At 48.9% G+C, this 27,975-nt stretch overlaps 1 protein-coding gene across 8 annotated transcripts; it reads left to right on the top strand.

The window, feature by feature from the left end:
- Positions 1-64: 64 nt before the first annotated feature.
- On the top strand, positions 65-27,968 carry LOC119951320 (zinc finger protein 239-like). Of its 8 annotated transcripts, none has more exons than XR_005457585.1 (5): positions 65-193; positions 7,381-8,698; positions 23,818-23,894; positions 25,517-25,770; positions 26,846-27,062. XR_005457585.1 is itself a non-coding variant. In XM_038774428.1 (5 exons), the coding sequence occupies exons 2-5, from the start codon at positions 8,521-8,523 to the stop codon at positions 26,906-26,908; spliced, it is 438 nt and encodes a 145-aa protein (XP_038630356.1). In that variant the 5' UTR covers positions 65-193; positions 7,381-8,520; the 3' UTR covers positions 26,909-27,053. The 8 variants fall into 8 exon arrangements, 5 of the variants coding, with proteins under 5 accessions (XP_038630356.1, XP_038630357.1, XP_038630354.1 ...); XM_038774428.1 differs by having other exon boundaries at positions 23,818-23,901; positions 25,517-25,629; positions 26,846-27,053; XM_038774429.1 differs by lacking the exons at positions 65-193; positions 7,381-8,698 and adding an exon at positions 22,319-22,481 and having other exon boundaries at positions 25,517-25,629; positions 26,846-27,052.
- Positions 27,969-27,975: the final 7 nt, after the last annotated feature.

Genomic DNA, 27,975 nt, shown 5'->3' with positions numbered 1-27,975 from the left:
CGGCCATCTTGGTATGGGTAGTGGAAGTGGGCGGGACTTTCTCCCCGGTGACAGCCCCCGGGTCAGCCGGTGGCCGCCGCCATTTTGTGGTGGTGATTTTCTATCCGGGTCTTTAGTGAAGGACAATGAGCTGGAGCTGAGTTTGCAAAGTGTTCAGAGGGAGGCCTGAAATCAGATTGACAGCCAGATATCTGTAAGAACCACAAAGTTCACATTCATTATGTTTGTCAAATTAAATCACAACGCTGCAAACTCTCAGTTCTGAAGAAGAATCAGATTGCATTGGAAATGTTAACTCTCTCTCTCTTCACAGAAGTTGCCAAACCTGCTGAGGATTTCCACAACTTTCTGTTTTCACTTCACATTTCCAGCTTCCACAGGGTTTTACTCAAATTATTATTATAGTTTTTAAATTCTGTTACATAATCAGTTAAGAGGAAAACAATTGTCACCCTTTAAATGTTCAAGTCAGTGATATTTATTTGTTCAGGAGCAATGTCAAAAATCACTTCATAGAAAATATAGTGAAATCTGGAATTCTGATCAGATTCGGCCAATAGAAAATTTAAAATCACCAGATATTTGTGAGGCGAGAGTATTAAGGGTTGCAGAATCAATGCAGTTGGATGGATTTCTCAAAGGGATCACTCATCTGCACCCTGGAGCTCAGTGTCTGAGGTTGGATTTATTATGGTTTTGCTCTGAAGGTGTTGTAGGTTTCCTGTCAGTTCTCAGACTGGTGGGTAATTTGCTGGAGGTGAGGTTGAGAGAGGAAAATGAGGAAGAGGGTTGGTGCAGTGACATGACTTTGTCTGATCCCAGCCTTCAGTGTGATTTGGACAGGTTGATTGAATGGGCAAATGAATGGGCAGCACGGTAGCATTGTGGATAGCACAATCGCTTCACAGCTTCAGGGTCCCAGGTTCGATTCCGGCTTGAGTCACTGTGCGGAGTCTGCACATCTTCCCCGTGTGTGCGTGGGTTTCCTCCGGGTGCTCCGGTTTCCTCCCACAGTCCAAAGATGTGCAGGTTAGGTGGATTGGCCATGATAAATTGCCCTTAGTGTCCAAAATTGCCCTTAGTGTTGGGTGGGGTTACTGAGTTATGGGGATAGGGTGGGTTTACTGGGTTATGGGGATAGGGTGGAGTTGTTGACCTTGGGTAGGGTGCTCTTTCCAAGACCCGGTGCAGACTCAATGGGCTGAATGGCCTCCTTCTGCACTGTAAATTCTATGAATTCTATTCACTGAGATAGGTTCTGAGCATTTTGTCCGTTGCTGAGGATGATGGCTTGCATGTCATCAGGTAGAGGATAGTGACAAAATTTCTGAGGGCAATTGAGGAGAATACAGTTTAAAATCTCACCGTTGACATTGATAAAGGCTTTTGTGGGTTTCAAAATGTTTGGTGCTGTTCTCTGCATGTTTCCACTCTGAAGATCCTATCTGTGGTGCCTCTTAGTAGATGGGGTTGCACTCTGGAAGGTGCTCTCTGGTTACCAAGAGAAGGTGATTTAGGCGGATCCTTGAAATGAGACGAGTGGCAGTGTATTGAGATGGATAGAGAACTGGTTGGCAAACAAGAATAGGAATTAACAGGTCTTTTTCCAAATGGCAGGCAGTGACTAGTGGGGTATCACAGCGATCGATGCTGCGACCCCAGCTATTCACAGTATATATTAATGATTTAGATGAGTCTAAATGTAATATCTCCAAATTTGCAAATGTCAAAGCTGGGTGGGAGCGTGAGCTGTGTGGAGGATGCAGAGATCCTTCAGTGTGATTTAGACAGGTTGATTGAATGGCAGATGCATTATAAGTTGAATAAATGTGAGGTTATCCACTTTGGTAGCAAAGACAGGAAGGCAGATTACTATCTGATAAGTTAGGAGAGGGGAGTATGCAAAGCGGCCTGGGTGTTCTCATACACCAGTCGCTGAAGGTAAGCTTGCAGGTGCAGCAGATGGTAAAGATGCCAAATGGTATGTCGGCCTTCATAGCGAGAGAATTCAAGTACAAGATCAGAGGTGTCTTGCTCAGTTAGTGAGACCACACCTGGAATATTGTGTCCCGTTTTGGTCTCTATCTGAGGAAGGAGGTTCTTGCTATAGAGGGAGGTTTACCAGACGGATTCCTGGGATGGCAGGAGTGATATAAGAGGATAGATGGAATCAGTTGGTATTATATTTGCTGGAGTTCAGAAGAATGAGGGACGATCGCATAGAAACCTATAAAATTCTGACAGGGTGAGATGCAAGAAGGATGTTCCTAATGGTTGGGGGCGGGGGGAGGAGGGGCTCTGAGGATCTGAGTTAGACCATTTAGTACTGAGGTGAGGAGAAATTTCTTCACCCAGAGAGTGGTCGGCCTGTGGCATTCGCTACCACAGAAAGCAGTTTTTAATAGAATAGAATAGAACAGTACAGCACAGAACAGGCCCTTCGGCCCTTGATGTTGTGCCGAGCAATGATCACCCTGCTCAAACCCACGTATCCACCCTATACCTGTAACCCAACAACCCCCCCCCCCCCCTAACCTTACTTTTTAGGACACTAAGGGCAATTTAGCATGGCCAATCCACCTAACCCGCACATCTTTGGACTGTGGGAGGAAACCGGAGCACCCGGAGGAAACCCACGCACACAGGGGGAGGACGTGCAGACTCCGCACAGACAGTGATCCAGCCGGGAATCGAACCTGGGACCCTGGAGCTGTGAAGCATTTATGCTAACCACCATGCTACCGTGCTGCCCACTATGGGCATTAAGATGTGGGGGAAGGCGGGATCAGGCTATTGAGTTGGGTGTTCGATGATTAACCATGATTATATTGAATGGCGGAGCCGACTGGCCTCTTCCTGCTCCTATTCTCCATGTTTCTACAAGAGTCCCTGTGGCAGGCAGCAGGGAGACTGCTCTGCAATTGCCAGCAACATGTGCCTTCCCAAATAAGGAATATGAGATGGGTGGTAGGGGTGTGCAGTGGTTAGCACTGCTGCTTCAGGGCGACGAGGACCCAGGTTCGATCCCGGCCCCCGGTCACTGTCCGTGTGGAGTTTGCACATTGTCCCCATGTCTGCGTGGGTCTCCCCCCCCCCCCGCAGCCCAAAAAGGTGTGCAGGGTGTGGATCGGACACACTAAATTGTCCCTTAATTGGGAAAAAAAAGAATTAGGTACTCTAAATTTAAAAAAAAAGTAATGCAAGATTGTGCAGCCGTGCCGGGAGTCTAGCTCCGCCGTGTTTCAGAATTCCTGTCGGGATTCCATCTGCTCCAGAGGCTGTGTTGTTTTTCAGCTGTCGAACAATTGTTTTGCTTTCGCTCTGCCCTCGGAGAGCACTGAGACTGAACCAGACTGGATATTGAGGAATGGAGTTGAGGACGTTGCAGTCAAAAGCAGAGTCTCGCTGGAGCAGTTGTTCTAAGGGTTGGGCCCTTTTGAATGCTTCAGCCATAGATCGTCTTGACCATGCTGAAGAATCTGCGTACGTCATTACTGTCTGCGAGTAGGGCAGCACGGTGGCCTAGTGGTTAGCACGGCTGCCTCACGGCGCCGAGGTCCCAGGTTCGATCCCGGCTCTGGGTCACTGTCCGTGTGGAGTTTGTACATTCTCCCCGTGTCTGCATGGGTTTCGCCCCCACAAACCAAAGATGTGCAGGGTAGGTGGATTGGCCACACTAAATTGCGCCTTAATTGGAAAAAATAATTGGGTATTCTAAATTTATTTTAAAAAAATTACTGTCTGCAAGTTAGTATCGATAGAATCCTACAGTGTACAAGGAGGCCAGTGGACCCATCGAGTCGGCACTGACCCTCCAAAAGAGCACCCCACCCAGGCCTATCCCCTTCGTCCTATTCTCCCGTGACCTCATGCATTGTTCATGGCCAATCCACCTAACCGGCACATCTTTGGTCCGTGGGAGCAACCCAGAGGAAACCCACACAGACACGGGGAGAACGTGCAAACTCCACACAGACAGTCACCCGTGGCTGGAATCGAACCCGGGTCCCTGGCGCTGTGAGGCAGCAGTGCTAGCCTCTGTGCCGCCCTTCTTGGATTTGTTGGATCTCCCACGCTTTCCATCCATCATTTGTCATTTACCGCCTGCCCACTGTTGGAATCCTGGAAAATGTTGGCCATTTTCCCTATCTTCAGTTAAAATTCATCATTCCCAGTTCAAACTTTGGCAAAGTGACAAATCGAGTATTTGAGGACCAGGATGTCAAACCCGAGACTGAAGTTGTGGTTTACCTGGCAGCAGGGGAGGCAGTGGTGAATGGTATTGTCGCTGGACTAGTAATCCAGCACTGGGGACCTGGGTTCGAATCCCACCATGGTGGATTGTGGAATTTAAACTCAATGAAGCATCTGGAATTAAAAGCCAAATTAAAAACCATTGTTGATTGTCTTAAAAACCCTACTGGCTCGCCAATGTCCTTTAGGGAAGGACTTGGCAGCATGGTAGCACAGTGGATAGCACAATTGCTTCACAGCTCCAGGGTCCCAGGTTCGATTCCCGGCTTGGGTCACTGTCTGTGCGGAGTCTGCACGTTCTCCCTGTGTCTGCGTGGGTTCCCTCCGGGTGCTCCGGTTTCCTCCCACAGTCCAAAGATGTGCAGGTTAGGTTGATTGGCTATGCTAAATTGCCCTTAGTGTCCAAAATTGCCCTTAGTGTTGGATGGAGTTACTGGGTTATGGGGCTAGGATGGAGGTGTGGGCTTGGGTAGGGTGCTCTTTCCAAGAACCGGTGCAGACTCGATGGGCCGAATGTCCTCCTTCTGCATTGTAAATTCTATGCTCTATGATCTGGCCTGGCCTACACGCGATTCATGCTGTCTGAAACGGCCCAGAAAGCCTCCGGTTGTATTCAACCGCAGATGCATCTGTCCATGACCGTATCAGTAGCAGTGACCACCGATACTGCCATGAAGTTCTCGTGGCGATAAAAGTCCCGACTTCACATTGAGGGTGCCCTTCATCGCGGTGTGTGGCACTGTCATCAGTGCTAAATGGGATAGACCTCCGACAGATCCAGCAGCTCAAGACTCCAGCATCGATGAGGTGCGGTGGGCCATCAGCACAATCTGTAACCTCATGGCCCGGCATATCCCCCCACTCTACCATTACCACCAAGCCAGGGGCTCAACCCTGGTTCAATGAAGAGTGTAGGAGGGCAGGCCAGGAGCAACACCAGGCATACGTAAAAATGAGGCGCCAAGCTACAACACAGGACTACTTTGCAGGCCAAACAGATAAGGAGCGAGTAACAGAGCTAAGCGATTCCATAACCATCGGATCAGACCCAGCCGTGAATGGTGGTGGCGGACAATTTTTTATTTAAAAAAAAAATAAAATTTAGAGTACCCAATTCATTTTTTCCAATTAAGGGGCAATTTAACGTGGCCAATCCACCTATCCTGCCCATCTTTGGGTTGTGGGGTCGAAACCCACGCAAACATGGGAAGAATGGGCAAACTCCACACAGACAGTGACCCAGAGCCGGGATTCGAACCTGGGACCTCGGCGCCGTGAGGCAACGGGGCTAACCCACTGCTCCACCGTGCTGCCCATGGTGGCGGACAATCAACTCAATATAGGAAGAGGCTCCGCCAAAATCCCCATTCTCAACGATGGAGGAGCCCAGCACACCAGTGCAGCAACCTTCAGCCAGAGGTGCCGAGTGGATGATCCATCTCGGTCTCTTCTGGAGGTCCTCAGCATCACAGATGTCAGTCTTCAGCCAATTCGATTCACTCCATGTGATATCAGGAAGCGGCTGAAGGCACTGGATATTACAACGGCTATGGACAGTATTCCAGCAATGGTATTGAAGACTTGTAATCCAGAACTTGCCATACCTCTAGCCAAGTTGTTCCAGTACAGCTCCAACACTGGCATCTACCCAGCAATGTGGAAAATGTACCCAAGTGTGTCCTGTACACAAGAAACAGGACAAATCCAACCCGGCCAATTACTGCCCCCATCAGTCTACTCTCCATCACCAGTAAAGTGATGGAAAGGGCAGGACGGTGGCGCAGTGGGTTAGACCTGCTGCCTCACGGCGCCGAGGTCCCAGGTTCGATCCCGGCTCTGGGTCACTGTCCGTGTGTTTGTTGCATGTTGTTTGTTTATATGTCAGCAGACCCCCCCACCCCCCACTCCGCCGAAGCAACCGCTCTTCTCCCAGCTCGGTCACAGCAGCAAACTCAGGGCATCAGCAAGAAAGATGTGAGAGACGGCCTCAACGTATACCCTGAAGAATCACATTTCCGCAGCCACTCAAGGGAGTCCCTGGATTGTGACTGGTCAACATGGAGAAGGGTCATTTGGGGAGGCGTCAAGCGCACGCGGAGAGACTTGGTCGGGAACGTGCAGAGGTGGAGTCGAGGGAGCGCACAGACTTCCAAACAACCCATCTACCCCAAACCTTCAGGCACCACTTCCCCCAGGTGTCTGCAGATCAGGCATTGCACTTATCAGCAACCCATCGAACCAGAGTGGATAAACGTTATCCTCTATCCCGGGCAACTGCCTAAAAAAGGGGGGACTCGGAACATTTCAGGGAGTTGGGGCTCCCTTCTTGGTGACAGGCCAAGGTTGCACAGGCTATCACTCGCCTTTTGAACGAGGATAGAATCATAGAATTTACAGTGCAGGAGGAGGCCATTCGGCCCATCGAGGCTGCACCGGCTCTTGGAAAGAGTGCCCCACTTAAGCCCACACCTTCCTATCCCTTACTCATAACCCAGTAACCCCACCCAACACTAAGGGCAATTTTGGACACTAAGGGCAATTTATCATGGCCAATCCACCTAACCTGCACATCTTTGGACTGTGGGAGGAAACCGGAGCACCCGGAGGAAACCCACGTAGGCACGAGGAGAACCTGCAGACTCCGCACCGGCTGTGACCCAAGCCAGGATGGCAGAGCCTGTCCAGCCAGGGACGCATGCACACCTATTTTCATCAGGAGACATCAGGTAGGCAGGGCCTACTGGTCCCGAGCCGCAGTCAATCACTCCCCAGCCATGGAGCATGCGCAGTGCAGGTATGAGGCTGGACTCTGGCGGGTGAGTGGAGACCCTAAACTCCCCAATAAGACCCATTGGTTTTATTGTCAGTCTGCAGACAGGAGCTGGAGAACTGAACCCAGGCAGAGGAGAGGGAGGGAAAAAACTGGAAGTGGAGGAAAGAAATGGTGCAGATGGTGAGATGGGTGTGGATTTCAGCCGAGGGAGGAGGGAGAGTGTGTGGGACGGGGATTTACAGCTTTGGGGGAACAAGAGAGAGAAAAAACGTTCCAGAGAAACTAGAATTGTCTGTTCAGAATTTCTGTCCTGAATTGACAGTGATGACTTTTATGAACTTTTTTTTTTACAGATATTGTTTGGCGCAGATTGGCAAAAAGCGGGAAAAGAAAAATCACGCCACAATACATCAGAGTCATTTGATTCATAAGGACTTGAATATCATCAGCCTTATAGTTTGTTCTGTCTGAGGGAAAATATTTCAAATATCAGTGTGACTGGAAAAGCACCGAGACCCACACAACACACACCCGAGTGAGAGAGTTCCAGTGAACTGACTGCGGAAAGATCTTTAACTGGTTACACAGCCTGAAAAAACATTGCACCATTCACGGTGAGGAGAGACACTGCACATGTTCTGTCTGTGGACTAGGCTTCAACTGGTTGTCGAAACTGCAATCAGACGGACACTGGCACCATGGAGAAACCATGGAAATGTGGGGACTGTGGGAAGGGATTTGATTATCCATCCCGTCTGGAATACCATCGACGCAGTCACACCGGGTCTGGCACCACAGACAGACTGTGGCAATGTGTGGACTGTGGGAAGGGATTCTATTACCCGTCTGAATTGGAATATCATCGACGCATTCACACCGGGGAGCGGCCGTTCATGTGTTCCCAGTGTGGTAAGGGATGCACCAGCTCTTCCAACCTTCTGAAGCACCAGCGAGTTCACACTGGGGAGAGGCCTTTCGCCTGCTGTGTGTGTGGGAAGGGATTCTCTGATTCATCCACCCTGCTGAAACACCAGCGGACTCACAGTGACGAGAGACCTTTTCACTGCCCAGACTGCGGGAAGTGCTACAAAAGCTCCAGGGCACTGATGCGCCACCAGCGCGTTCACACCGATGAGAGACCGTTCAGGTGCTCTCACTGTGGGACTGGCTTCAGGCGATCATCCGACCTCACTGTGCACCGGCGAGTTCACACCGGAGAGAGACCCTTCGCGTGCTCCATGTGTGGGAAGGGATTCACTCATTCGTCCAACCTCCTCAGACACCAGCGAGTTCACGCCGACAGGCGAATGCTCAAATGTTCCGCCTGCGAAGAGATCCGTAAAAGCAGCAACGAAGTGCTGAGACACCAGTAGACTCACACTGGGGAGAGACTATTCACCAGCTCCGTGTGTGGGAAGGGCGATTGTCTGGGGGTATTCGGCCTGCAGCAACAGCAGTGCGTTCTCACAGGGTAGAGGCCGTTCACCTGCTCCATGTGTGGGAAAGGATTCACTGAATCATCCCACCTGCTTCCATGGTTCAGAGCTCCGCGACGTGGAACAGAAGTCTGCTTGATAACTGTGTTCAGAGTCAGGAAGAACAATGGTGAAAGCTGGAAACGTGCTGTTAAATCAGAGATTGGTGTAAAACTGGGATTTGGTGCTGACCGAGGTAAACAGAAGGTTTAAGTTGCCAGTGTGAAAATGACTGCAGTAATGATATAAATGTACGAATTCCAGGCACAAGTCGGCTATTGAACCTCCCCCCCCCCCCCCCCCCCCCCCCCCGGAGGCTGCTCCACCCATTGATTTTTTTTCTTTTCTTATAAATTTAGAGTACCCAATTCATTTTTTCCAATTAAGGGGCAATTTAACGTGGCCAATCCACCTACGCTGCACATTTTTTGGGTTGTGGGGGTGAAACCCATGCAGACACGGGGAGAATGTGCAAACTCCACACGGACAGTGACCCAGAGCCGGGATCGAACCTGGGACCTCGGCGCCGTGAGGCAGCCGTGCTAACAACTTGCAGCACCGTGCTGCCCTCTCCACCCATTGATAAGATCATGGCTGATCTCATTGTGTTCTCAACTCTGTCTATCTCCCCATAACCTTTAAAAAAAATACAAAATTTAGATTACCCAATTAATTTTTTCCAATTAAGGGGCAATTTAGCGTGGCCAATCCACCTACCCTGCACATCTTTGGGTTGTGGGGGTGAAACCCACGCAGACACGGGGAGAATGTGCAAACTCCACACGGACAGTGACCCAGGGCCGGGATCGAACCCGAGTCCTCGGCTCTGTGAGGCAGCAGTGCTAACCAATGTGCCGCCGCCGCCTCCCCCCATAACCTTTGAACCCCTTGTCAATCAATAATTCATCGAACTCGCCGTTAGAAATATTCAATGACCCTGCTCACTGAGGAAGAGAGTTCCGCAGATTAACATACTCTGAGAAAATAAACTCCTCTTCATCACCGCTTTCAGTGGAAAATCCCTTCTTTCTGAACTCTCTACCCCCCTCTTGTTCTCGTGTCTCCCTGAATGGTGGCACAGTGGTTAGCACTGCCGCACCACAGCGCCAGAGACCTGTGGTCGATTCTGGTCTTGGGTGACTGTGTGGAGTTTGCACATTCTCCCCGTGCCCGTGTGGGTTTATTCCCCCAGTCCAAAGGTGTGCAGGTTAGGTGGATTGACCATGCTAAATTGCCCCTTAAGTGTCCAAAAGATATGCAAGTTAGGTGGGGTTACAGGGATAGGGCTGGGGAATGGGCCTAGGTAGAGTGCACTTTCGGAGGATCGGTGCAGACCCGATGGGCCGAATGGCCTCCTTCTACACATGACTCTCAGCATCAACCCTGGCAAGTCCCCTCAGGGTCTGATATATTTCAGTAAGATCACTTCCCACTCTTCTATACTGGACCAATATGTCATAGAATCATAGAATTTTCAGTGCAGAAGGAGGCCATTCAGCCCATCGACTCTGCACCAGCTCTTGGAAAGAGCACCCCACCCAAGTTCAACACCTCCACCCTATCCCCATAGCCCAGCAACCCCACCCAACACTAAGGGTAATTTTGGACACTAAGGGCAATTTATCATGGCCAATCCACCTAACCTGCACATCTTTGGACTGTGGGAGGAAACCGGAGCACCCGGAGGAAACCCACGCACACACGGGGAGGATGTGCAGACTCCGCACAGACAGTGACCCAAGCCGGAATCGAACCTGGGACCCTGGAGCTGTGAAGCGATTGTGCTATCCACAATGCTACCGTGCTGCCAACCTTTCCTCAACAGATAACCTCTTCATCCTAGGATTGAGTCGCGTGAACCTTCTCTGAACTGCTTCTGAACTAATTTCAACTAAATTAATATTGTACTCCAGATGGGCCTGTACAGTAACACTTGTCCTTTTATACTCCATTCTCCTTGCAAAATATACAATATTGCATTTGCCTACCTAATCACTTGCTGTACCTCATGCTACTTTTTTGTGATTCGTCTGCCAGGACACCCAGATTCCTCCGTCCCTCCAGGGTTCTGCTGTTTCTCGCCATTTAAATAATCCGCTGCTTTTCTGCTCTTACCTGCCAAGGTGGACACAACACCTCTGCCCACATTCAACTTCATCTTGCAGACTCTTTGCAGACGACTCCTGTGTGCTTCACAACTTACATTCCAATCTGTCTTTATGTCATCAGCAGATTCTGTAACTATTTATTTGGTCCCTTCAACCAAGTCCTTGATATGGATTGCGAATGGTTGAGCACTGTGCCATGTGGTGCCCCACTAGTTCCAAATTGCCAACTCGAAAAAGATCCCTACATCCCTACTCTCTGCTTTTTGCTGGCTAACCAATTCTTTATCCGTGCTAATATGTTACGCCACTCCCTCCACACCATGAGTTCTTATTTTATGTTGTGACCTTTGTTGTGACATCTTTATTGGGCAGCACGGTAGCACAAGTGATTAGCACTGTGGCTTCACAGCGCCAGGGTTCCAGGTTCGATTCCCCGCTGGGTCACTGTCTGTGCGGAGTCTGCACGTTCTCCCTGTGTGTGTGTGGGTTTCCTCTGGGTGCTCCAGTTTCCTCCCACAGTCCAAAGACGTGCAGGTTAGGTGGATTGGCCATGATAAATTGCCCATAGTGACCAAAAAAGGTCAGATGGGGTTATTGGGTTACGGGGATAGGGTGGAAGTGAGGGCTTAAGTGGGTCGGTGCAGACTTGATGGGCTGAATGGCCTCCTTCTGCACTGTATGTTCTATGTAAATACCTCGTGGAAATCCAAGAACACCAGATCTACAGGTTCTCCTTTATCCACGTTGCCTGTAACTTCCTCAACGAACTCTAATAAATTGGTTGAAAAGTGAGTTTCCTTTCACAAAACTATGTTGACTCTGCCTGATTGTATTAAGATTTTCTCAGTGTCCTGCTATAACTTCCTTAATAAAATATTATATAATATTTCTTGTGATAGATGTTGATCTATTTGACTGGAATGTTTAAGAATGTTTTAAGACCCTACAGCAGGGAGATTTAATTGACATATTTTTTTAAAATTTAGAATACCCAATTAATTTTTTCCAATTAAGGGGCAATTTAATGTGTTCAATCCACCTACCCTGCACATCTTTGGGTTGTGGGGGTGAGACCCACGCAAACGCAGGGAGAATGTGCAAACCCCACAAGGGCAGTGACCCGGAGCCGGGATCGAACCTGGGACCTCGGCGCTGTGAGGCAGCAGGGCTAACCCACTGCGCCACCGTGCTGCCCGATTTAATGGATATTACGGAAACAAGGTTTATCAGTTTTTCTGATAGGAAAGTGTTTTGGTTATTATGGTAGGAAGATTTATTGGTCATTATGTTCGAGATTTTGTCAATGTTACAGTAGGCAGGTTTATTGTATATTACAGTGGGACGATGCCAAAGATTTTTGTGATGTTCCTGAGTTTACCTGTAAGGCAACAGCAACAACAACTGGCATGTATATAGTTCCCATGAGCTATGAAACATCCCAAGGTGCTTCACAGGTCGATAAAAGGAGGAGAAAAAAAAGGCGGAGAAATGTTTAGGAAGGGAGTTCCAAAGCGTGAATTCTCAGAGCTGGAAGCAGGGCCTCCAAATGTGGGGGTGCAGGGGGAGAGTGATTAAATTGGGAGATAGAAAGCGTCTCCCTCCAACTTCTCTACAGCTTTTACAGGGTGCTGCGCATCACTAATATTCCATCGCCCCTGGCTGCGTCACGATCGTCGACACAAGTAACGTCCCAGAAGTAGCTGTAACTCAAGAAATGGAAGGGAAGGGGGAACTCAAGGAAAATCACCAGGAAAGTGGTATTGAACATATTGTTAGGTCTGTGGGCTTTCAAACCCCCTGGCCCAGATGGGACTTCACCCGAAGACCTTGAAAGAAGTGGCCCCTGGATTAATTGATGCATTGGTTTTAATTCTCAAAACACCTTTTGACAAACCATCCACGCAACTATCGCCTTTCCCACTACACTGTGTTATTCCCTCAAATAATTCCTTTCTGGATGCCCTGAGTGAATCCATTTTCCGGTGTTGAGATTCGGGGACAGACGCAGTCCTCCAGTCCCTTTCCCTTATTCCTGTTGGTCTGAACTATTGGAGAAAAGTTTTAAGGAGAGAATCTTATCTCCACTTGGAGAGGCAAGGTTTGATCCGGAATAGTCAGCATGGCTTTGTCAGAGGGAGCTCATGCATAACAAATTTGATAGTATTTTTTGAACATGTGACCAGGGTGTGTAGATGAAGGTAGCGCAGTGGATGCAGTTTACATGGACTTCAGCAAAGCCTTTGACAAGATCCCACATGGGAGACTTATAAAGAAGGCAAATTAAATGAAATGATTGAAAAATGAAATGAAAATCGCTTATTGTCACGAGTAGGCTTCAAAATGAAGTTACTGTGAAAAGCCCCTAGTCGCCACATTCTGGCGCCTGTTCGGGGAGGCTGTTACGGGAATCGAACCGTGCTGCTGGCCTGTTTGGTCTGCTTTCAAAGCCAGCGATTTAGCCCTGTGCTAAACAGGAGGGAAATGCACATGGGATACAGGGTAACTTGATACGGTTAATTCAAAATTGGCTTAGCTGCAGGAGACAGAGGGTGATGACAGACAGCTGCTTTATTGACTGGAAGCCAGTGACCTGTGCTGTACCACAGCGATCTGTACTGGGACCCCTATTGTTTGTCATTTATATGAACGACATAGATGACTATGCAAGTTTGCGGATGACACAAAGATTGGCCGGGTGGTTAACAGCGAGGTTGAGAGTCTTGGGTTACAGGAAGATATAGACGGGATGGTCAAATGGGCAGAAAAGTGGCAGATGGAATTTAACCCTGAGAAGTCTGAGGTGATGCACTTTGGAAGGAGTAATTTGACAAGGAAGTATTCAGTGAATGTCCTGACACTGGGAAGGTCTGAGGAACAAAGGGACCGTGGCGTGTTTGTCTATAGATCTCCAAAGGCAGAAGGGCAGGTTAATAGGGAGGTGAAAAAGGCATGTGGGACACTCGCTTTTATCAATCGAGGCACAGATTGCAAAAGCAGTGAGGTCATGTTGGAGTTGTATAGAACTTTAGTGAGGCCACAGCTGGAGTACAGTATGTAATTGTGGTCACATTATAGGAAGGATGTGATTGTATTGGGGAAGATGCAGAGGCGATTCACCAGGATGTTGCCCGGGATGGAACATTTATGTTATGAAGAGAGGTTGGATAGGCTTGGGTTGTTTTCGCTGGAGCAGAGAAGACAGAGGGGTGACCCGATTGAGGTGTACAAGATTGGTAGGGATATGGACATGGTGGATAGGGAACAGCTGTTCCCATTAGTTGTAGGGCCAGTTACGAGGAGATACAAGTTCAAGGTGAGGGGTAGGAGGTTCAGGTGGGATTTGAGGAAAAGCTTTTTACCCAGAGGGTGGTGACGGTCTGGAATGCACTGCCTGGGAGGGTGGTAGAGATGGGTTGCCTCACATCCTTTAAAAAGTACCTGGATGAACACTTGGCACGTCTTAACATGTGAGGCAATGGGCCAAGTGCTGGCAAATGGGATGAGGTAGAGAGGTCAGGTGTTGTTCATGTGACAGTACAGACTCAATGGGCCAATAGGTCTGTTCTGCACTGTATTTTCCTGTGATTTTGTGACTGCTCCATTTCATCTTCCTGGGACAGGACCTTCATTCTGGCTATCAGTCAAGATTCTGTTCAATTGGGCAGCATGGTGGCGGAGTGGGATAGCCCTGCAGCCTCATGGCGCTGAGGTCCCAGGTTCAATCCCGGCTCTGGGTCACTGTCCGTGTGGAGTTTGCACATTCTCCCCGTGTTTGCGTGGCTTTCGCCCCCACAATCCAAATATGTGCAGGGTCGGTGGATTGGCCACGCTAAATTGCCCCTTAATTGGAAAAAATGAATTGGGTACTCTAAATTGATATTTAAAAAAAGGTTCTGTTCAATCGGAATTTCCGGTGATGCCTGTAGTGGAGTACATCCTATATCAAACAGGAGTTAGGTTTGGCTTGATCTGGGCAGCATGGTGGCGCAGTGGTTAGCATTGCTGCCTCACGGAGCCGTGGTCCCAGGTTCGATCCTGGCTTTGGGTCACTGTCGTGTGGAGTTTGCACATTCTCCCCATGTTTGCGTGGGTTTCGCCCCCATAAGCCAAAAATGTGCAGGGTAGGTGGATTGGCCACGCTAAATTTCCCCTTAATTGGAAAAAATGAATTGGATACTCAATGTATTTTTAAAAGGGTTTGGCTTGATCTACCCAGCTCGCCTGTGTAGGCTAGTTTTTTGATTCTCCAGGAGAAGCAAACTCCTTTATTCAAAAACGTAATTCGAATTCTATTTGATACATGTTCATGTTTGTTCCATTTTGTATTCACGTTTTACATTGCAAGTTTGTACTGAGGTTGGGGTCTGGAGTTGTTCAAAGCAAATTAATGCGGGTGCTGGAATCTGAAACCAAAAGAGAAAATGCTGGAAAATCTCAACAAGTCTGGCAGCATCTGTAGGGAGAGAAGAAAGCTAACGTTTCGAGTCCAATGACTTTGTGAAATACTTATACTGTGGAGTGAGAATGAACGATGAGTCATAGAAACAGAATCGAAGGGAACAGAGTGCTAATGGCCACAGAAACCAAGGGGAAAGAGTGCTACTGGCAGTCCCCAGAGAGAACAAAAGGTGTGAAAGGCCAAACAGCAGAGAAACTAACATCAGAGGATAAACTGTGACAGATGTAGCTGTGGGGGGAGGGGGTACATGGGTGGGAGAGAGGGGAGGGGGAAAGCAAAGAGAAAAAAGGTAAGGAAAGAGGGGATAAGATAGGTGGGGGGGGGGGGAAATATATATAAAGAAAGACAAGAAAGAACTAAAATGTAAAAGACAGTTAAAATGAAATGGAATGAAAACAGGGGTCGAGGTTGGTAGAGCTAATCATCTGAAATTGTTATTGAGACCGGAAGGCTGTCGCGTGCCTAACCGGAAGATGAGATGTTGTTCCTCCAGATTGCGTTGAGCTTCACTGGAACATGGCCGCAGGCCAAGGACAGACATGTGGGCATGGGAGCAGGGTCTTGTGTTAAAATGGCAAGCAACGGGAGGAAGGGTCCTGAATGCGCACAGACCGAAGATGCTCAGCAAAGCGATCACCCAGTCTGCGTTTGGTCTCTCTGATATAGAGGAGACTACTTTGGGAGCAGCAAATGCAATAGACCAGATTGGAAGAGATGCAAGTGAAACGCTGCTTAACCTGGAATGAGTGTTTTGGGCCTGGGATGTTAAGCATGGAAGAGGTAAAGGGGCAGGTGTTACACCTGCAATTGCATGGGAAGGTGCCATGGGTGATGGGAGAGGTACTGGGTATGGTGGAGGAGTGGACTAGATTGTCTCGGAGGGAAAGGTCTCTGCGGAATGCTGACAGAGGGAGTGAAGGGAAGATGTGTTTGGTGGTGGCATCATGCTGGAGTTGGCGAAAATGGCGGAGGATTATGCTTTGCATACGGAGGCTGGTGGGGTGAAATGTGAGAACGAAGGGAGGGATGGGACGGGGCGAGGGTAGTGGCGCGGGAGCAGAACCGCACACTGTTGAGGGCTCTGTCCACAACTGTAGGTGGGAAATCACGGTTGAGGAAGAAGGAACACATTTTTGAAGCACCATTTTGGAAAGTGGCATCGTCGGAACAAATGCGATGGAGGTGAAGGAGCTGAGAGAAAGGGATGGAGTCCTTACAGGGTGTAGGGTGTGAAGAGCTGTAGTCCAGATAGCTGTGGGAGTCAGTGGGCTTGTAGTGGATATTCTATTGCCGGAAATGGAGAGATGGAGGTCAAGGAAGGGCAGGGAAGTGTCTGAGATGGACTAGGTGAAAGTGATGGAGGGGTGGAAACTGGAAGCGAAGTTGATGAATTTTTCCAGGTCCGGACGAGTGCATGATGCAGCACCAAAATAGTCATCAATGTATCGGTAAAGGAGTTGTGGGAAGGGACCCGGTAGGCCTGGAACAAGGAATGTTCCACATACCCCATAAAAAGGCAAGCGTAGCTGGGACCTATATGGGTAGCTGTCATTGAGTTTAATGTGTGTTTTCTATCATTGCGTTGCAAATGATACAAGTGTTTTTTTTACCCCCACAACCCAAAGATGTGCAGGGTAGGTGGATGGGCCACACCAAATTGCCCCGAAATTGGAAAAAAAAATGAATTGTGTACTCTAAATTTTTTTTTAAAGAATTGGGTGGGACAGGTCTTTGACTCGAGTTTTAACAGTAGGGCTAGAGACACGGCAATTTTAATTCATAAAAGAGTACAATTCTCCTCTTCTCGGGTTATATATGGTCGCTATATTATTGTCTGTGATTCACTGGTAAACACTCCAGTAATCCTGGTAAACATTTGTGCCCCCAACTGGGGTGACCTGAACTTTAAATTCACTAGTGAACTCCCTCCCTGATTTGCATTCACACCGGATGATTCTAGGAGGCGACCTGAAGTGTCTCTTGAATCCTCAATTGGACCGCTCCATGCCAAAATCTCTGTGCCCTTCCGTGATGTCTTGGGCACTAACATCTTTTGCAGAATGGATTGGTGGGGTCGATCAGTGATGTTTTCTGTATCCAAACGATAAAGAATATTCTTGTTTTGCCCTCGTGTGCGCAGTGCTTACTCCCGAATCGTTTTTTAAATTCTCGACAAGGCCCTTCTTCCTTCAGAGGTGGCAGACGAATATTTGGCGATCACCATCTCAGACCGTGCCCCTCATTTTGTTGATCTACGTTTAGATTTTGACCCTTCCCAAAGCCCACCTTGGAGACTGGACACCACATTGATATCTGATGACAAAGTCTGTCAGCGTTTGTTTGCTGCCATAGGGGACTTTATGAAGCTCAACACGTCAGAGTCAATCTCTGGGCAGCACGGCAGCACAAGTGGATAGCACTGTGGCTTCACATCGCCAGGGTCCCAGATTCGATTCCCGGCTTGGGTCACTGTCTGTGCGGAGTCTGCACGTTCTCCCCGTGTCTGCGTGGGTTTCCTCCGGGTGCTCCGGTTTCCTCCCACAGTCCAAAGACATGCAGGTTAGGTGGATTGGCCGTGATAATTTGCCCTTAGTGACCAAAAGGTTTAGGAGGGGTTACTGGGTTACAGGGATAGGGTGGAAGTGAGGGCTTAAGTGGGTCAGTGCGGACTCGATGGGCCGAATAGCCTCCTTCTGCTCTGTATGTTCTATGTTCCTTCGACACTCCGGGAGGCCCTAAAGGCTGTCATAAGGGGGGAAGTGATCTGATTTAAGGCTCACATGGTGTGAAAATGGAGCGATTGGAGCGACAGAGGCTGGTGGACTCCATTTTGGAAGTGGACCACCAATATTCACTGTCCCAACGCCGGAGCTACTGACGCACAGGAAAAGAGCACTGCTTAAATTTTAACTGATATCTACCAGTAAGGCTGTGGATCAGTTACAGTGTTGTAGGGGCACCTTCTACGAACATGTGGGGAAGGCTGGTCGTCTTCTGGCTCATCGGCTCAACTGGCAAACCGCCTCTCGAGAGATCCCTATGATTCGGAACAAGGAGGGTAATCTGGTTTCCGCTCCTCTCTATGTTAATGCAGCTTTCAGTTTGTATTACCATGAGCTGTATGAGTCAGAGCCTCCTACGAACATATCAGGTATGTCACGTTTTCTAGGTGGTCTACATATCCTGCCCATTGAGGAAGGCAGGAGAAAGGAATTGGATTTTCCCTTATGCCCGGAGAAATATTGAAGTGCATTGGGCGGCTGCAATCTGGCAAAGCCCCTGGCCCAGATGGCTTCCCAGCCGAGTTTTAGAAAATGTTCTTGTTACAGCTCATACCTTTATTAATGGACATGTTTAACCACTCGCTGTCTAGGGGTTCACTGCCCCCAACCCTCATTCAAGCCTCAATTTCATCGCTCCTCGGGGGCGGACAAGGAGCCATGAGAATATGGGGGCAGCACGGTGGCATTGTGGATAGCACAATCGCTTCACAGCTCCAGGGTCCCAGGTTCGATTCCCGGCTTGGGTCACTGTCTGTGCGGAGTCTGCACATCCTCCCTGTGTCTGCGTGGGTTTCCTCCGGGTGCTCCGGTTTCCTCCCACAGTCCAAAGATGTGCAGGTTAGGTGGATTGGCCAATGAAAAATTGCCCTTAGTGTCCAAAATTGCCCTTAGTGTTGGGTGGGGTTACTGGGTTATGGGGATAGGGTGGAGTTATTGACCTTGGATAGGGTGCTCTTTCCAAGAGCCGGTGCAGACTCGATGGGCTGAATGGCCTCCTTCTGCAATGTAAATTCTATGAAATCTATGAAACCAACCCATCTCACTTTTGAATATGGACGTTAAGCTGCTGGCCAAGGACCTGGCTGGAACTTTGTCTCCCGGCTCCAATATCTGATCAGACAGGTTTTGTGGAGGGCCGGCAGTTGTCAACCAATGCTCGACGCCTCTTAAACATCGTCCTCTCCCCTTTCACTGCTCCAGAACCTGAATTCATGGTGGCTTTGGATGCAGAAGAAGCATTTGGTAGGGTGAAATAGGACTATATACTTGAGATTCTGTGGAGATTTGGACTTGACCCTAAAATTGCCTCCTGGATTTGTTGTACAATGTCCCCAAGGCTAACATTCGTACAAATACGGTACGTTCTGAATGCTTTCCCTTGGGCAGGGTCACTAAATAGGGCTGTCCTCTCTCTCCTCTGCTCTCTGCATTAGCCATTGAGCCCCTCTCAATAGCGTTGAGGGCATCTGCTAGGCGGAGGGGTATTTGTCGGGACCGAGTGAAGCACGGGTATCAGTTTATACAGATGATCTACTGTACATCACAGATTGGCTCCCTCCACAGACGACATAATGAAGATACTCACTATGTTTTTGTACCTTCTCAGTTACAGACTAAATATAAGTGAAAATGAGTGTTTCGCAGTGAATCTGCCTGCTAGAGGAGCTCAGCTTAGTTCATTGCCGTTTCACCTCTCCAACACTAATTTCCGTTACTTGGGGGTTGGTGCAGCTCCTAACTGGGCATTACTTCACAAATTGAGTTCCTCAAGCCTCATCAGTAAGGTCACAGTGATGTGACCATCAATTCACACGACACGTGGTTGGAAGTGAACAGTGGTTTTAATAGTCTTTCAACAGAGCCTGCCTGCGACGAGATGAACTGGCAGGCAGGCTCACGACTGCAAAGCTTTATTCTTCCGGTTAGTGGGAGGAGCCATGGGCGGAGCCAAGGGTGGAGCCCAGTACAAACTTCTCATCTCCCCCTATGGGCAGAGCCACGCAACTGCTCGTATAGCGAGCTTACATAGACACAGTACATCATATATAATAACAGTGTAAATTACACGGACTGTGATTCACCACACGCAGCAGATGTGCAGAGGTGGGGTAGCCTTCCTTTGCCACTGGCAGGCAGGATGCAAACAATTAAAACGAATATGCTTCCTGGATTTCCCTTTTTCTTTCAGTGTATCTCCATTCTTTGTTGCCCAAATCACTTTTGGGCAACAAACTACGGTCAACAAATTGAGTTCTGCTTTTATTTTGGTGGGCAAGAATCCCAGAGTCCGCAGCGCTCTGCTTCAGAGAGACACGGGCTCGGGAGGTCTGCATTCGGAAAATCCTGCAAGGCATTAGTGACCCTGAATCGATTTGGGGCAGAATGGAGGCTCGATTGTGTACCACCACCTCCTCTCTGCGAGCCATAGTTACTGCACCGTTGCCCCCCCCCCCGCCCCCGTGTCCTTTTTTCAAAAAAAATTTAGAGTACCCAATTAATTTTTTCCAATTAAGGGGCAATTTTAGCATGTCCAATCCACCTACCCTGCACATCTTTGGATTGTGAGGGTGAAACCCACGCAGTCATGGGGAGAATGTGCAAACTCCACACGGACAGTGACCCAGAGCCGGGATCGAACCCGGGACCTCGGTGCCGTGAGACTGCAGGGCTAACCCACTGCGCCACCATGCTGTGGTGATTTCCTCCCTCAGGATTTGGAAACAGTTTCAACAGCATTTCAACCTTCTCTCCCTGTCTGCTTTGGCCCCAAATTGCATTAATCATCTCATTTTGCCTTCAGGCATGGACCCATCAGGACATGGGGAAGCAAAGGGACTTGTGCATTTCGGGGATCTGTTCCTCGAGGGGAGATTTGCCAGCTTCATGAAGCTCGCCGACAAATTTCAGTTGCCCAGTTGTAACCTTTCTTCTTATTTTTAAATTTGAGTTTTCTCTTGTCGGTTTTTTTCTTCCTTTCCCCTGACCCTCCCCAGGGTTTTGTCCTTGGTACAACCGGACAGGGGTCTATTTCAGATATTTACGGCCTTATCCTTCCATCGGATCCCATCCCTCTGGAGAAAATGAAGGAAAGGTGGGAGAAGGAACTGGGACCTGTGCTTAATGATGAGACTTGGAGGGAGGCCCTCTACAGGCCGAACTCCATTACATTCTGTGCTAGACTGAGTCGGATTCAGTTTAAGGTATTGCACAGAACACATTGGACCAAGGCGAGGATGAGTGGGGTCTTCCAGGATGTGGAAGACAAGTGTGATTGTTGCTTGTTTGCGCCAGCTAACCACACTTACATTTCTGGCCTTGTCCCAAACTTGCTAGGTTTCCTTTTTAATACGATATAATAATAATCTTTATTGTCACAAGTAGGCTTACATTAAGACTGCAATGAAGTTACTGTGAAAAGCCCCTAGTCGCCACATTTTGGCACCTGTTAGGGTCAGAGGGAGATTTCAGAATGTCCAAATTACCCAACAGCACGTCTTTTGGACTTGTGGGAGGAAACCGGAGCAGCCGGACGAAATCCACGCAGACACGGGGAGAACGTACAGACTCCGCACAGTGACCCAAGCCAGGAATCGAACCTGGGACCCTAGTGCTGTGAAGCAACAGTGATAACCACTGCACTACCATGCTGCCCTCGACTACCATACTGCCTCGAAGGTGGTAAAAAAATCATATGGGATACTTGCTTTTGTTAACCGAGGTACAGAATGTAAGAGCAGGGAGGTTATGATGGGGCCACAGCTGGAGTGTTCTGTGCATTTCTGGTCACCACACAATAGGGAGGATGCAATTGCACGAGAGAGTGCAGAGGAGATTCACCAGGATGTTGACTGGGCTGGAGCATTAGAGCTTGGGTTATTTTCCTTAGAGCAGAGATAGCTGGGAATGCGGGGGGTGACCTCATTGAGGTGTACAAAATTATGAGGGTCATAGATAGGAAGGAACTTTTCCCCTTGGCAGAGGGGAGTCAATCACCACGGGATATAGATTTAAGGTAAGAGGCAGGTTTGGCCAGATGATATGGGACTCACTGCCCGAAAGGGTGGTAAACACAGGAACCAGCACAGCATTTAAGAAGTATAGAATCCCTGCAGTGCAGAAGGAGGCCATTCGGCCCATTGAGTCTGTACTAACCCTTAGAAAGAACATGTCCACTCCCCATAACCTAATCTACACATCCCTGGACACCAAGGGGCAATTTAGCATGGCCAATCCACCTAAACTGTACATTTTTGGACTGTGGGAGGAAACTGGAGTATCCGGAGGAAACCCATGCAGACACGGGGAGAACGCACAAACTCCACGCAGTCATCCAATGCCGGAATTGAACCTGGCTCCCTTGCACTGTGTGACAGCGGTGCTAACCCTGATGAGCACTTGGACATCATCCTGACCAAGAGCTGGAAAATGGGATTAGAATAGATAGGTGCTTGAGGCCAGCACAAACTCGATGGGCCGAAGGGTCTGTGTTGCAGAGCCCTGTCTGTGAACGTTCCCCATGTCAAACACTGGAGTTGCTCGCGCAAGCGCAGTAGCTGCTTGTGACGGGAGCATGCGCCGTGCGGACTCGCACTGCAGCTGCGAAGAGGAGGGAAGGACCGATCAAGCTCAGTTGAGTAATGGAGCCACTGGCTGCGTGGGGACGAATCAAGCCGACGGAGCGGTCCCGTAGGCCTCATAAATACCCTCGGGTGGCCTGAAACCGGAATAAAAAGTTACCGGTCCCGCCTGAGACACCGAACGGACCGTGAGCCAAGGGGGGCGTCTCCCGGACCCAGGCCTGGGGTACCGCCCGCCATCTTTATAGGGGACAATGTGCAGCGCGGGGGCATGCGCGGGCGCCATCTTTATAAGGGGCATGCGCGAGCGCCATCTTTATAAGGGGCAAGCTGCAGCGTGGGGGCATGCGCGGGAGCCATCTTTATAAGGGGCATGCGCGGAAGCCATCTTTAGAAGGGGCAAGCCTTAGGAGCGTGGGAGCAACTCCCGGGCGCCATCACAGGGGGCAAGGTGCAGTGGGAGAATATGCGGGCTTCAGGTTGCTGCTGTGGCCAAACCCTGCAGACTTTGTAATATCTTTGTCATTTTCTTCGAACATTTCTCTCCACCGTGTATTAAATACTGAAAGCGGGATGAGGACTGTTTGGCTGACATTCAATCATCATCCAATTGGGCAATGGCTTTATGTAGAATCCCTGAAATTCAGAGGGAGGCCAGTCGGCCCATCGAGTCTGTACCCAACCCAGGCCATGATCTTGGCCAATCCACTTTAATTTACACTCCTTTGGACACTGAGCGGCAATTTATCGTGGCCAATCCACCTTAACCTGCATATTTTTGGGATTGTGGGAGAACACCGGTGCATTCAGAGGAAATCCAGTTTGCTTTCTAGTTGGCCTCCGAAGACATTGTGTTCACAGAGAGGCAGTGGCATAGTGGTATTGTCGCTGGACTAGTAGTCCAGAGCCCCAGGGATCCTACCATGGCAGATGGTGAAATTTGAATTCAATAAAAACCTGGAATTAAAACAATTGTTGATTGTTGTAAAAACCCATCTGGTTCACTAATGCCCATTAGGGAAGGGGAAATCTGCCATTCTTATCTGGTCTTGCCTACATGTGACTCCAGACCCTCCGCAATGTGGTTGACTCTCAGTCCAAGGGGAAATTAGGGATGGACCATAAATACTGACACCCAGGTCAGCCACATCCCATGAATTCATTTTTAGGAATGGACAACAAATGCTGGCCTAGCCAGCAATGCCCACATCCGTAAAAATGAATTTTAAAAAGGGACAAATGTGTTGGCCAACCAGTGATTGGAACATGGGATGAGTCACGTGATAAAGCCTCCAGGAATATATTTAATCACAGTTGGGAACCATAGAGGAGAGAATGTTGTGAATTTCTATCCTGCATTGACAGTGGTCGTTTCTGTAAATTTACAGGGTACTGGAAGTGGAGGATTGTCAAGTGTCACTCGATACATCAGAACCTGAATTTCAGCAGCATCTGGGTGTGGAAGGTAAAAGGTTTGTGTGTTCTGTCTGTGAGGGAAGATTTCACGTCTCAGTGTGACTGGTCAGACCAAACCTGGAGAACTGTGTTGAGTTCTGGGCAACAAACCTTAGGAAGGATAGAATGGCCTCGGAGGGAGAATAGCACAGATTTACCTGAGTGATATTTGAACCCTCCCGCCCCCCAGGGTTAAATTACAAAACCAGATTATAAAAAATAGTCATGGGGTCATTATGCAACAGAGGAGGCCATTCCACCCATTGAGTCTGTGCCAGCTCTCCAGAACAATTCAGTCAGTTCCAGTCCCCTGCTCTATCCCCGTGTCCTCGCAGGTTTATTTCCCTCAAATGTCCTTTTGAAATGATTCATCGTGTCTTTTTCTGCATTCCTCGTAGGCTGCAGGTGTTTGGGTCATTACTACTCACTGTGTAAAAATGTTCTCCCCATATCCTTTTCAATCTATCCAAAAACCTAAATCTCAATCCCCTACGATCAGTTAATGGGAACAGATTTTCTTTGCCTACCTTATCTAAATCTATCATTTAAAAAAAATAAATTAAGAGTACCCAATTCATTTTTTCCAATTAAGGGGCAATTTAGCGTGGTCAATCCACCTAACCTGCACATCTTTGGGTTGTGGGGGCGAAACCCACGCAGACACGGGGAGAATGTGCAAACTCCACACAGACAGTGACCCAGAGCCGGGATCGAACCTGGGACCTCGGTGCCGTGAGGCAGCAGGGCTAACCCACTGCCCATCTAAATCTATCATAACCTTGTGCACCTTTTGGCCTTCTTTGCTGGAACCATTCTGGTCAATCTCCTCGACATCCTTTCCAAGGACCTTCAGGAGTGGTTGCCAGAAGTGGATACAAGATATGAGATGTGGCCAAAAGAAAGCTTTGCGAAGGTTCAGCATCACTTCCCTGCTTTTGTACGCAATTTGTGAAACCCAAGATATCGTTTACTTTGCTAACTGCCCTCTCGATCTGTCCTGCCTCCCTCAAAGGATACTAGGCTGGATTCTCCTGTCCCCCCTCCAGCCACATGCTTACCGGCGAGCCATTCGCAGGCGGAGGGATTCCCCATTGAAGCCACCCCACACCGCCGAAACCCGCAGGTGGGGGTGTGCTGCTAGCCACTGGAGACTTCTGGCTACTATGTACATGAAGGGCCAGGTCCCTCTGACCCTGCACTTTCTTTACGAACCGTGTTATGAGACCACTTTAATCTCTATCAAAATACATTGTCTCGCTATGAGAATTACTATTTCCCCCCAATCTCGACGATTAAGAGGTGATCTGACTGTCCGTGTGGAGTGTGCACTTTCTCCCCGTTTCTGCGTGGGTTTCACTCCCACAACCCAAAGATGTGCTGATTAGGTGGATTGGCCACGCTAAATAATCGCCCCTTAATTGGAAAAAAAAATTAATTGCGTACTCTAAATTTATATAAAAAAGAGGTGATCTGAACATTAGTTTCTGCACACTAATTGGGAGCTGGTAGATAGAGAGGAACTATTTCCACTGATTGGGGGAAATTTCGTGACACATTCTAAACAAGAGAATCCAGTTCCAGCACCTTCTCAGGGAGAGGATTCCTGATCCTGACAACCCTTTGTTTCTGCAGAGACTGCTGAACCCACTGCTGAGTTCTGGAGGTTGCAAAGTGTCGCATGGAAAGATGGAATGCTGTCCTTCGATCTCCCATTGAGCTTCATTGGAACAGTTCAGGAGGTCGAGGTCAGAGCGGGAGTGGGGCGGAGAAATAAAATGACAAGTGACCGGAAGCTCAGGGTCAAACTGAACGACTGAAGAGAGATTGTTCCACAAAGTGATCACCCAATCTGTGTTTGATCTTCCCAATGTGGAGCAGACCACATGGTGAGCACTGAATACAGTAACTCAATTGAAAATCACTACAAATGAATCACTATTTCTTTCAAACCTCCAAATCCTAAACACAAGTCATATAATTTATTTGGCGATGAAAGGTCACAAAGTAAAAGAAATTTGACTGCCAGAATATCAGCAGAAATAAACCTCACTGTCAGAATGAATTTAGAAATTGAATTGAATCCCTACAGTGCAGGAGGCCATTTGGCCATCAAGTCTGCATCTATCCTCTGAAAGAGCACCCGACCTCGGCCTACTCCTCCGTCCTATACCCGTAACCCCACCAAACCCGCACAGCTTTGAACTGTGGGTGGAAACCGGAGCACCCGGAGGAAACCCACGAAGACATGGAGAGAAAGTGCAAATTCCACACAGTCACCCGAGGCTGGAATTGAACCCGGGTCCCTGGCGCTGTGAGGCAGCAGTGCTAACCACTGTGCCAGCGTGCTGCTTCGTCAATGTGACTACCAGCAGCAATAAGAGCAGAATCCAACCCCTGCGGTCACTGGTCAGCTCACTGGTCTGTCTGCAAGTTGGATGAAGCTCTTTCCAAACATGGAGCAAGTGAACAGCCTGTCCCCAGTGTAAACCCGGTGGCATTTGAAATGAAAAATGAAATTAAATGAAAATCGCTTATTGTCACGAGTAGGCTTCAAATGAAGTTACTGTGAAAAGCCCCTAGTCGCCACATTCCGGCGCCTGTTTGGGAAGGCTGTTAGGGGAATCGAACCGTGCTGCTGGCCTGCTTGGTCTGCTTTCAAAGCCAGCCATTTAGCCCTGTGCTAAACAGCCCTGCATTTCAGCAGATCCCTTGTGCTTTTCGAACTCCTCTCACAGTTGGAACACTTAAACAGTCTTGTTATAAACTTGCACTCTCTGCTGTGACAGAAGGAGTGATAAAATCCTTTCCCACGTTCGGTGTAGGTGATTGGACGGAAAGAATGTGTAACAGGGACTTATAGCTTTGGGGGAAATGAGAGGGAAAAGCGTTGCATTGAAACTAATATACTTGATGAAGTTTTATCCTGTACTGACAGTGATGACTTGTAAACTCCTTTTTCAGGGGAGAATTTACAGATGTGAAAGTCAAATCAAACACCACGCCCGAGTGAGAGTCTGCCAGTGAACTGACTGTGGAAAGAGCTTTAACCAGTGACACAGCCTGAAAAAACATCACTCCATTCACAGCGGGGAGAAACCGTGCACAGGTTCAGTGTGTGGACGAGGCTTCAGCTGATCGTCCAACCTGGAGAGACACGAGAAGACCCTCGCCATGGAGAAACCGTGGAAATGTGGGGACTGTGGGAAGGGATTCAATTACCCATCCAAGTTGGAAATCCATCGACGCAGTCACACTGGGGAGCGACCCTTCATCTGCTCCGATTGTGGGAAGGGATTTGCTCAGCTGTCCTCTCTGTTAACGCACCAGCGGGTTCACACTGGGGAGAGGCCGTTCACCTGCTCCGTGTGCAGTAAGAAATTTGGGAAATCATCCACCCTTACCGAACACAAGCGGATTCACACCGGGGAGAGACCGTTCAGTTGCTCTCACTGCGGCAAGACGTTTGGGAGATCGTCCAACCTCACTGAACATCTCCGCGTCCACACTGGGGAGAGACCGTTCACCTGCCCCGTGTGTGGGAAGGGATTCACCTGTTTGACCAACCTCACATCCCACCAACTCGTTCACACCGATAAGAGGCCCTTCCAGTGTTCCAACTGCGATTCCGGCTTCAAAAGCACCAGGGATCTGCTGATACACCAACGCAGCCACACCGGGGAGAGGCCGTTCATCTGCTCCGAGTGTGGGAAGGGATTCACTCACGCATCCAACCTGCTGGCACACCAGCGCGGACACACCGGGGAGAGGCCGTTCACCTGCTCCAAGTGCGGGAAGAGATTTCGCCGCTCATCCGATGTTCAGACTCACCAGCGAGTTCACATGGGGAGGATCCGTTCGCCTGCTCTGTTTGTGGGTAAAGGCTCACTCGGTCATCCATCCTGCTGATACACCAGCGAGTGCACAAGTTGGATTCTGTTGTTATTGCTGCTGTTAATCATATCCAAGGACTGAACCACGTTCATTCTGATCATTGGGTTTTGTTTCTGTTGATGTTAATGACCCGTACAATGGTGTAAATTGAATGTTGTGACGTGCATCAAATAAATCAGCCTCATTTCAAACACAGTGTG

The sequence above is a fragment of the Scyliorhinus canicula genome, chromosome 17 (genome assembly GCF_902713615.1).
Source record: "Scyliorhinus canicula chromosome 17, sScyCan1.1, whole genome shotgun sequence".
NCBI lineage: Eukaryota > Metazoa > Chordata > Chondrichthyes > Carcharhiniformes > Scyliorhinidae > Scyliorhinus > Scyliorhinus canicula.
The sequence above is the reverse complement of the archived record's forward strand: the minus strand, read 5'-3'. Positions and strand labels throughout refer to the sequence as shown.